At 49.7% G+C, this 11,154-nt stretch overlaps 2 protein-coding genes across 2 annotated transcripts; both read right to left on the bottom strand.

The window, feature by feature from the left end:
• LOC4816277 (general negative regulator of transcription subunit 3) lies at positions 1-1,995 on the bottom strand. The gene has a single exon (XM_001355986.4). The coding sequence runs from the start codon at positions 1,791-1,793 to the stop codon at positions 297-299; it is 1,497 nt and encodes a 498-aa protein (XP_001356022.4). The 5' UTR covers positions 1,794-1,995; the 3' UTR covers positions 1-296.
• A 2,958-nt stretch (positions 1,996-4,953) lies between these two features.
• ms(2)35Ci (male sterile (2) 35Ci) lies at positions 4,954-7,237 on the bottom strand. The gene is made up of 3 exons (XM_001355987.4): positions 6,334-7,237; positions 6,148-6,286; positions 4,954-6,080 (listed from the first exon to the last, which is right to left on the bottom strand). Exons 1-3 carry the CDS (start codon positions 6,541-6,543, stop codon positions 6,022-6,024), a joined length of 408 nt encoding a protein of 135 aa, XP_001356023.2. The 5' UTR covers positions 6,544-7,237; the 3' UTR covers positions 4,954-6,021.
• Between the last annotated feature and the right edge of the window lie 3,917 nt (positions 7,238-11,154).

The raw sequence follows: 11,154 nt of genomic DNA, 5'->3' as shown, positions 1-11,154 counted from the left end.
TTTATTTAAGCCTGCATTTTGGCAGGCAAATATCGCAGATACATTACATATATTTCAGTTCGATTCAAAGACTATTAAAACATTAAAAACAAAGTGTTTGGGACAGTTCCATGCTGGGGCCTTCCACTGAAGTGCTGCATGCCACGTCGTTCGGCATCTGCCTGCCTGCTGGGTGATGGTCTGAGTGTGCTACCCTGCTACCCTGTGTTTCAGAAGTCTGTAGATGGCTTGTGTGGGGTGGGCGGAGTGTAAGTGTAAGTAAGTGTCGGCTTTGGGAAGCTATTTGGCTGGCTGCTCTACATTTGTGGATGGTAGCCGTACATTGCGCACAGCTCTTCCTTGGTGATCGTCCGCTCCATCAGATCGGGGTCCAGGTTGAAGTAGCGCGGCAGGATCTTCCAGTGGAACTGGTTGAAGTAGTTGTACTCGCCGGACTCCTGGAAGCCGACGTAGGCGTAGTTGGGATTGTCGGCCTGTCGCCGGATCCAGAGGCACTCCTTTATGTGGAAGCGCCAGTTGCGGTCGGCCAGCTCGGCGGCGGCCAGCATCTGCATCATGTCGCCGGGGCAGTTGTAGAAGAAGTAGAACAGCAGCTCGGCCTCCATCTGGTGCATTTTGGGCTGCGGCATGCCCAGTCGGTTGGCCATGCCCTGGTCGATGGACACATTGTTGTTGTAGTCAAGGGGGCCCCAGCGAAGGCCCTGGAATGGTCCGGCAAAGTATGGAAGAAGGTTTCGGGAGCTGGCGGCCATCTGCGTGCTGATAAGATTGTTTTCCGCATGGACTATCTGCATAAGATCGGGAGTCTCCTGGTCTACTCCCAGCCTGTGCGCCAGTCCTAGCAGGCCGAATTCTCCTTCATCAACGGGTCCAGGATTAGGATTAGGATTAGGATTAGGATTTTGCCTGGTAGGCTCGCATCCAAAGAGTACGCAGCTCACGGGCATTCCCGTGAAATGTGTCATGACGGAGGCACCGATGCTGGCTCCGTCGGATCCAGGGCGGTGCGTGTTTGAACGTGGGACGTTTGGGGGACTGGGAACTGGAACGGGCTTCCTAGAGGAGGCCCTCATTGAGCGCTGTCGCACACCCTCTTGGATGAACTGCTTTGAGAATATGAGGCTGACTTCGCAGAGCAGTTCCGCGGCTGTGTGTTCCTGACGACAGCAGGCGGCCTCGGGGATATACTCGGCATTCTGGCCGTTGACATCGAACGAGGAAATGGAGGTGGAGTCGTTCTCCGTGAAGCCAGACTGGGTTGACGGCTCGTCGTAGTCGTACACATTCTCATCATCGGGATAGCTGTACAAGGACGATTCCTCTGGTGCAGAGAGGCTGTACTGGGAAATCGGCTCATCGGCCACCAAATCGTCCTCGGTGGTGGCTGGGGGGGACGAAGAAATGACCTCGTCGTCGTCGACGTCGACGTCGTCGTCGTCGTCGTCGTCGTCGTCGTCGTCGTCGTCGTCGTCCTCGTCGACGTCGTCGTCGTCGTCGTCGTCACTGATCATGCTCGTCCAGTCGTCGGGCACCGAGGCCACCGAAGGGGACCTGGTCCCGCCCGGTAGGGCCGGGAAATCCTCTCGGAATATGCTGAACTCGAGTGGCGCCACTGGGGGTGGTGGCACCGCTTTTGCAGGCTTCTCCTTGGCCATGTTCTTCACCACATCCACGTAGAGAATAGGACCCTTCGGAATCATTTGGGGGGGCACCGACAGCAGGCTCGGCGTCTTCCTTCCCACATTGGCGGCGGCCGCTGCTGCAGCTATGGCCTTGGCATTGTGACGCTTCATCCTTGGCGGTGCGTTGCGTTGCGGTGTGTTGCGGTGCTTTTGCGGAGCGGTGAACAGAATTATTTCCGATTTCCAAATAACTGAGAAATTTCGATTCCGAACAACAAAAATCAGATGTTTTGTCGGAAAGAAGAAGCAAAAGTCCCAACTGACAGCACTAGCATGAGCCACTTTCCAACACTGACACGAAAAAAGTAGCTTGTTTTCTGATTTGCCATCCCTAGGCAGTGGCAAATGAAAAATTGCTGAAATTGCTTTGGAATTGTTGATAATAAATGAAAATGTGTGCTGTTGCTGTTGCTTTTGGAGTTGGAGTTGGAGCAGGAGTTGGAGACCTGTCTGTCGCTGTGTGGGTGCTAAGGAAATTGCCATAAACCAATTTAAAAGCCAGGGCCATAAATTTGCCAGACGCAATCCCAATAGCATACCCCAACCGAATCCACCTGCAGCTGGAGTGCAGTGCCATCTGCAAGTGTAAAAACTGGTCAGCGAGTCAGCGAGTCGGGGAGTATAAGCCATTAACTTAAAATGACACCAGAGTAACATAAATCTCCTCTTTTGCTAGTTGCCTGCTGCACTTAGAGGCAAATGTCTGGAAATTGACAAAAGAAACGCCGCAGCGCAGTGGCCAGAGGTGGCCAGAGGTGTCGTGGCGTCGTGGAGTGGCATCAGAGAGCTGGAGCTGGAGCTGGGCTGCGCTCTTCTGCGGAGGTGTCGGGAGGGCGTTGGCTTTGTGCGCTAATAGCCCAAGAGCCTGGACCAGGGCCAGCCCACCACGTCCCGAGGTTGAGTCATTTGCCTGCGCTGGCGAAATTTATGCGAGCGTCAAATTAACGAACTTGTCCGGGATGGGAGCCTGCCCCGAGCCGAGCACCGCTCTATGACAGTCACAACACTCGGAAAATCAGGTGCATGCCCCCTACCTCTGGGGAAGCAAATTAAGCACAAACAATATGAAAATACAATAATGTAAAATCCCAGCCGCTGGCCAAGAAAAATGATACACATAAAGAAGCAGAGTCCAAGTCCGCGACTGTGCGGCTAACGAATGGACAACGGCCAAACGGGAATCCAAGTCATCACGAACTGAAGGCAGAAGCTGCTGCAGCTTCGGCATCGGCATCGACTTCGGCCACATAGCCCACAATAAATCATACTCATGTTGCCACAGACTGAGACGGAGACAGAGACAGAGCCAACTGCAGTCCCTGGGCCCCGCGATCGGGCAATTGCTGAGCCGTTAAATTGCCATTGCCATTGCCAGTCCAAGGTCTAGGCCAAGAAGCATGAGACCAATAGGTGTTAACCAGAGCTGCTTACGCGGGGATCTTTAATTGGATGTCAGATATTTCTGTATTATGGAACACATCTTCGGAGGACATCGTTGGAGGCTCCCGCGTGCACTGGCCGTGTCACGGGGCCATCTCCAGCGCCCAACTTCCGTCCCCACTCTTTGGGTGTTTGCAGAGGAATCGCATCGGGACCTGTTCGTCTCCGTCAAGGCGTACATTATGGAAATTAGTATCGGCTTAAGTGACGCCCCGTCCGCCAGAGGACTCGGGTCGACTGCGCTCCATTGGGTGCGTGTTGCCATCTCTCCTAATGACCGTCGGGAGCGGCACTTGTCCCACCGTCTAAGACGGCACTGGCAGTCCCACAGTCGGATGAGTTTACGATCTCATTGGAACTGGTGGCTGCTGGCTGCTGACTGCTTGCTGGTGTTGCCAAGCGGGCCATTAGCCGAAGCGTTCGGCGTAATGGCCACATGTTTATGGGGTTCTTTGTAGCTTTAAAAATTATGCACAATAAGGCGTAGATCACTCTTGGGATTTTGCCAGCTTTGTGGGCGTTCGCCGAGTCAAGGTTACATCGGTATGCGTTTTTTTCCTCTTTTCTTTTACGAGCCTCCACTTACAAAGCCAAGTTTGTAAGCCCTCCAAGTAAATTACTTATACAAAGGCGTACAGTGGACATCTCTCAAGTTGAATGGACACAAAGAAAGTTCTTTGGTGGAGTGGCAGAATGCAGATCCATGCAGATTAGGCACTGCTCCAGGTATGTCCTGCAATGGCCTCAAATGCGTTCCACGGGCATCTTCCTGGTGGCCAAATTCGGGTCTTGGAGAGCATCTGCAAGTCTCAGATAAGCATAGTATTAGTTGTTGGTCTTATTTATTGACTAATTAGCCAGAATATAAGAGTATCTGTCCGTTTTCTAAGAACTATGAGATAGCACATACCATATATATACCTGATCGATCGGGATTTCTCCCCCACACTACAACAATTGGCATTTGCAATCAGAGCAGCAGCGGCAGCCCCAGAGAGTCACGCACTGCCGGCAAGTGAATGGCAGCCGCGACAGGTAGCCCCCCTTTGGGCCAACTGTGAGCCAACGTAGGTGGCACTCTGGACACATTTGAAACAGGCAGCCGGTGGCACATGGCACATGGCACACGGCGCTGCGGCAGGGGAGGGAGAGAGCTGCAGCCACTAACTGGCCAAGTGTCAAACTTGCCAAATTGAAAACGAAGTTACGATGCAATCGCCGATTGGTTTATGCTGCCGTTTTGACCGCACTGCAATTATATTTATTTTGTATTTCTTTACTTTTATTTTGCCGTTGCTTACTTTTGTATTTTGTATTTTTGTTGTTGTTTGTGGAGCGCCTTTTGGTGGCTTAAATTTAATGAAATATTACGCGCACGTGTCAACGGAGCGATAAAATTTATTTACGCAGCATTGCGGGTCAAGTGAAAGCACATTTTTCTGTGCACAGACCTTCAAATTGAATTTACTCTGGGATTGCGATCGGTACTCCTCCCGTACGGACCTCGAATCGAAACCGAAATCGAAACTTAAACCTGACTTTCGGGGGCCAGCATAAAAATGGGCGTAGGGCAGCCGCATTGACATGCGGCCATATTTTAAATGTCAACAGGAACGAAACGGACCGGAGATCCCATCGAAGCCCACCGTCCCGCCGTTCCGCCATCCCGCCAGGCCACAAGCCAAGGATGGAGCCCCGGACAAATCCGCCTTGTCCAAGCCCATCAGAAATTCAATAAAATACCATTAAATTACAAAATGAAGACAATTCATTTTTCTTGTGTTTTCATTCGCTGCGTTTTGTATTGTTTTCTGTGTCCGATGCGATTGAATTTTGTTTCTTACAGCAGGAGCATTTAATGTCGCTTTGCGGGCATAAGCCATAAAATATCAAAAATTATTATTGATTATAAATGTTGAAAGCGACATTTATCGTAATATTTTATGGAATCGGTGAACGCGTAGACCCCGAGAGGGCAGTGAGGCCCAACTTGATGCCTTGATGTACTAGCCAGGCTCGAAACGTAGACAAGGTCAACGGTTATGGAGAGGCCTGTAGGAGTGCGATATTTAGAACAATATCCAAATCCAAGACTCTGTTAAATTCTGCAACAGCCCTTCATGATTATAGTTCTCTCATCCTCAGTTTGAGGCGCATTCCAAGACCCATACCCATACCCTTCGAGCGGGTCATAACTTCTGCCATAATCGAGTCTCGGGCAGAGGCACAGGATGCGAAAGGAACGGAGATCGAGATGGAGAGTAATGGCCAAGGGTTGGCCCAGGGCAACGCCCATAATATACTACCGAATCGAATACGACACAATTTTTTCCCAATTCGCCTTCAACTTTGCACTGCCAAAAATACGAACGTGCACGAGGTACGGGAAATAAAACCAAAATAAATCCAACCGCAGACCAGAGCGCACTTTCAATTAATCAACGAAATTAATTAAGGCCTGCGATGGCGATGGCGACGGCGACGCCGATGGAGCACTGGTTCAGTGACCAGCCAGCGGGCACCACTCTCCTCAGTCATTGCAACATAATTTTCATTTGGGCCCAGCATGCGTTTTCATCGTGGCGGTTATCATCTGGACACTTGGACACTGAATATCCCAGTGCATATTGAGACTGGGACTGCGGTGCAGTCAATTAGCACGCATGTAACTCGCCGGGCTATGCCGGACTATGCCTATGCCTATACTGGGGCGATAATGAAACGGCAGTCAGTGGTCGAATCTGGTGACAATTGCACACGATTTATGCCGGGCCACGTGGAGGAGATTGCGCAACAGTTTTGGCCCATAAATCTGCGTTTAATCGCACCACAAAATGCTACACGCTGCGATTAGGCCTGGCCGGAGCTGTTGCTGTTTAATGGGTAACCAGGACATGCTCTAGTCCTGATCCACTTGCTGGTAGTAGCTCAGCACAATCAGTACGTCAAAGAAGGTGGCTGTGGGCGAGAGGAGATAGAGTGTCAGTAACAAAGACAGTGACAGTGAGAAGCATCAATGACTTACTTCCAATGGAGAAAAAGGATCTGGCCATCGTAATGGGGTGGGACATCTCTACGGATGCCAGGATCAGGTGGCAAATCATTTCCACAATCAGAGCAATAAGCTTCGACACGATGTGCAGAGGCAGAATGCTGCTATTATCCTATAAAAATCATTTAGTAACGATACCACTCAGTGGGCCTCTCTTACCCGGTAAATACCGCAGAGAAGCAACACACATGAGGACAAATTGATGAAGTCCGCACAGATACCGAGTGTCAGGATGTCGTTGCAGATGTGTGCATTGAAATGTGCTACCCATAACAGATTGAATAGGGGTTGTGCCAGCATCGTATATCCCATGGCCAGGCACATGCCTCGCAGGGGCACGCAAGAGCATAAGTTCTCTAAAAATGTCATCTTGAATGGAGTTGTATTTTTGATTGTTAAATATTTGACATCTATTCAAACGGCAATGCCTGTGAGGGCAGAGAGAATTATCAAGCGTATCGAAGTTCGTGTTGGATTTTCATCAATCTGTTTTCTCTCTAAAGACAAGCTGGCATCGGCCTCTGAGAGATACAACATTTTTCAATATATATTTACTATAAGCCTTTGCCATTTCCATCAATCTCCGCTGTTCTAAGGCACTTTCCAGTTGAACAATTTGTAGCTCCGATGTGTTCCAAGGGACAGAAACTTGGTTCAAATCAACGGCTCATACCGCTGACAGCGGAACTGATCCAAGATATGCTGGATCACGAGGACATGGAATATCAAACACCACCAGGCGGGAGACACGGCTCAATCAGGGAAAATCTAGGAATTCCTGCAGGAGGGATAGAGACGGTGGTTAATTTAGATCAGCGATTGGTTGTGAAGTTCCGGACAGTTTCCGGTGGAGAGTCTTTGGACCCAGTGATGGCTGGGGATTATCCGTAGCTAGCAATAGCTACATACAAATATACACATGTGCGCCACGATTCCCTGGGGGGTTTCCATAGAGCAGAATGCGGACTCAGTTCTCTCTCCGATAATGGGCGTGCGTCAGTGAAAGTTGAAAATGTCTTGGCATTTGATGTACAAACTTGTGGGTTAAATAAAAACCAAAACCCCTGCATGAGGAACTGCTTGTCATGTCTGGCTCCTAGCTTGAAAATATTGTCGGGGGCTGGCTGCTAAAACAAAAGCCGTGTTTCCATCATCGGACTTTTCCCGAAGCTATTAATCGAGGCCGGCTTGTCTGGGCCGTTGTCATGTGTGAGCTTTCTTTTTTGGCATCTTTTGGTAAGATAAGGGCCAACTGGTTTCGGGGAAGGCGATTGCAGCTCACTGGACATCCATACATCCATCCATCCATCTGTCTAGTCTCGGTTCTCTGTGGCTTATTCTACAATACCATGACAGCCTTTATGCATGCAATATGTGCCTGACTTTGGGCATACTACCGACTGATTCCATTATATCAGTCAGAAAATAAATCTCTCATTAGAATATATACCCAATTGTCTGTTGGAAGAGTCCAATTGGCCACATTTCACCAGGAGAGAGAGATCTATCTTCTGTGAGTACCCTGCATCATATTTATTCTCTACATTTTGAAACTCTAATTCGAGAAACAGCCGACATATCGAATCTTAAACGAATCATATGGCGGAAAATATTGTTCGTTTCGAAAGAAAGAAGTTCTTCGTTGAAGTTTCTGCCATCGAAATGGGAAAGTTGGGATGGTTTTCCCATATGTTCGGGTAGACTTTAAGGTATTAGTCGTATTCCCAAGACTACTCCAATCCCCAGGTACAATCATGACAACTTTTACCGACGAGTATTTGACGGAAATTTCACTGACATTGCATGTCGATCGGAAAGACCCTGCTCCTGCTTCCCCTTCTCCCCCACTGCACTTGCCAATTTGGGCTCAAAGGAAAATGATTTTTATTGCGGCTAGGCACCGGCATGGAAAGCCCCTCATCCGACTCGGTCTGGACCCGCCAGGCAGTCACTTCGTCATGTCGTGGCCGGCCAGTAACCGCTGGCAGTATGCATTTTGGCCAAATATTAGCACACAATTTCGATTTTGCATGCCATCGAGGAATCGCTGGATTGCTGGATTGCTGCTGGGGGGAAGTGCTCGCTTTTTACGAGTGCAAGTGGCGACTTTTCCACGACACTCGGTCCGCCCCGGTCTCCCCCGCCAGTGGACCTGCCAGCTGCACGCTTTCACCTGTTGGCCTGAGTTATGTAAAAACCTACTGTCAAATTAATGGTGATTTATATATGGGGTTTAATGGGCACTTCGCATGGGATGCGGGCTGGTCATCGCAGGGGAATGGAATGGATCATGGTCTATGGTCCATGGCAGATCCGCAGAGTGTTGGGAGAATGTATGGGCTGGATATTTCAACTAGATTAGCCTTAAAATACTTCAAGTTTGTTAGGATAGGGAGCGGGTGAGGGAATTCTTTAGATATCGAGAAAGCCAGGCGTTAAAAGATGATTTAGGGTTCATAGACGTTGGAGTTGGAGTGAGTGATCTCCGTCTGATCGGTTCACATGTACTGGCCGATCATGGACATGATTATGCAAGGTCGAAACAGAATCCAACAAGTTGTCCAGCCCCATCGGACGACCGTTTAGTGGGACATCTGCGGAATGTTAAGCCCATGCACTTAAAGATAATCCAAGTCAAACAAAATGCCTACAAGTGGCTGGAGACTGGAGCTTTGGAGGCGAAACTTGTCAAAGACAATTACCTGGACGTCCAGGAGTGACGGCGGATGATGGGTCGCAGAGACGTCGAAGGCGTCGCGACAAAATGCCACCGCGCAGCGCAATCCACAGTCGCGTCTCCCAAGTGGTGACAATAAAAGTGCAGAGCAATTTGCGAATGCGTCTCTAATTGAGCCTACTGGCTCCGACCTGCAGTGGGGGCGGGGGGGAACGGGACGTGGCATACACCGCGAGAAATGGGAAGTTGCACGCTAATTTGTGCGGGTATTAGCCGCGGCTTTGGGGGCTTGGAGGCTTGGAGACCTGGAGGCCTGGAGAAAGGTGTTTGTGTCAAGGCTGTGATTTAGTCAAAGTTCCTCGGCCCTGCCCCGCCCTGCCCTCCCGCCTGACAATCCGCTCTGCTGCGAAATTATTTCTTTAATTTTGTGCACACATGACACATGTGGCAGCGGCAGGAAGGAGAGCTCTCCAGTGCGATTGGAATTTCATTTCATTTAGAAAGTTGCACTTGGTGGAAGTCGATTTGCATTCGCCAGCTCTGAACGACATTCGGCTGGGCTGGGTTGGGGGGATGGGAAGGGGGCTGGCTCTGGGTCTGTGCACAGCCACGTTTATCTGTGGAGCTCCAGATGGAGCCCAGACGGGCGACATTCTTCGAGAAGAGCTCGACATTGGATCGGGGCTGCCTTCACTTTTCTTGGGCCAAACAAAAAGCCGTTTAGGCACAACTAGGTCATTTAATAAAAATCAAATCGTAATCATAATGGAAGAGACACGGGCTGGGGGCACCTCACGATTTCATATTCTAATTCTGTCAATCATCTCCAGCCAAGCTCCAACTGCAACCGTTTGGGTTGCCCTCCCCCCTCTGGTGCTCCATTTGATCTTGATTTCTACTTTGATTTTGATTTTGATCTTTAACTTGTCTTGACGCACATTTGATTTTTGCCACGCCACACCCTCTGCCGCCCTTGCCTTTCTTTCCAGTGAAATGCTTTCTACTCCGCATCGACTGTCTTTGTCTGGGAAGAAACGTTTGGCTTTAATGGCTTTTGATTGATTATCGCGTGCCATGGCTGCTCGGCGATCTGTGGGTGCTCTTCAGGGCTGAAGCTCGGAGCTCCAGGTGGTGTCGCTGGGCCCACGATCGGGCCCCCCTCTCTCTGGCTGGGGCTGGCTTTCGTTCGAAGTCTGCTTAATTAGCTCGATACTCGTACACATGTGTGTCTGCTCCGCCCGCCTTGTTGACTCTGTGCACGTGCTGTGCTCCGAGGTGCTCTGATGGGCTGCCAGTTCCTGGTACAAGCACCCGAGGAGGTATGAGTGGGCATATCAAATCGATTGTGAAGTTCAGAGTTGAAATTTGTTGTACAAGATGGAGCAGAGGGTAGCCTACGTGACTGCTCGCCAGATGACGATTAGATTGCAGGAAGTTGTTGTTGCTGTTGCTGTTGCTGTTGTTGTTGCTGTCGCTGTGCATCATGTTCATAAAAGTAACCAATTCCATTTCCCCAGTGGATCTCCAGTAGATTTCGGATCTGCCAAGGAGTTGCTGCTCCTGCTTGTTGCAGTCGGAGTCCATGTCTAACCTGAATTAATTTTCCATTAGGATCATAGATAATCTCCCTCCTATAAACTTTCCACTCATTATTAATGTATGTTGACAATTTTGGCCCGGAGTTCATCGGTGGATCGGTGGATGCAGCCATCCTGGGCTTACCATCTCCCATCACAATAATGGCCCTAAGTGAAATCAAATGCCGTAAAAGTAGGCGCATATGCTGTCAAAATCTTATTCAACAAAGTGCCAGTGGGGGCCCCAACCGCCAACTGGCTACATATGTCAACACCATGAACTTGAAACCCATGTACTTGACTGGAGCTGGAGCTCAGGCTGGGGCTTAGGCTGGCGGAGGCGACTCCTAAAAGCATTTTGTATTCTAATTAGATTGTCAGCGGCACGACAACAACCAACCTCATTTTGCCTCACAAAATGCCTTTCCACATTTGCATTAGCGCCAACGTGAAGAGAGAAGACAAAAATCTGCATAAACTTTGGCCAGTTGGCAGTTTGGCAGTTGGCCAGGAGTGCACTGAGAGGAACAGGGCAGAACTTTCACAGCCAAGAGAGGAAGAGCTAGCAAGGGCTTGCAGTTCTTCATTCTGTCGCTGGCTTTGATTAATTCCGAGTGGCTGCAGCACCTGGTATATGCATAGAGAATTCTCTCAGTGCATTGGAGTAGGAGTGTGCAGTTTGAAGTTCATTAACAAGCACAGGTTAATTACCGTTGTTGTTGCCAG

Source organism: Drosophila pseudoobscura, chromosome 4 (genome assembly GCF_009870125.1).
Source record: "Drosophila pseudoobscura strain MV-25-SWS-2005 chromosome 4, UCI_Dpse_MV25, whole genome shotgun sequence".
Taxonomy (NCBI): domain Eukaryota; kingdom Metazoa; phylum Arthropoda; class Insecta; order Diptera; family Drosophilidae; genus Drosophila; species Drosophila pseudoobscura.
The sequence above is the reverse complement of the archived record's forward strand: the minus strand, read 5'-3'. Positions and strand labels throughout refer to the sequence as shown.

Coding starts and splice junctions, on each gene's coding strand:
- LOC4816277 (XM_001355986.4), bottom strand. CDS start 1,793: ATGAAGCGTCACAATGCCAAGGCCATAGCTGCAGCAGCGGCCGCCGCC.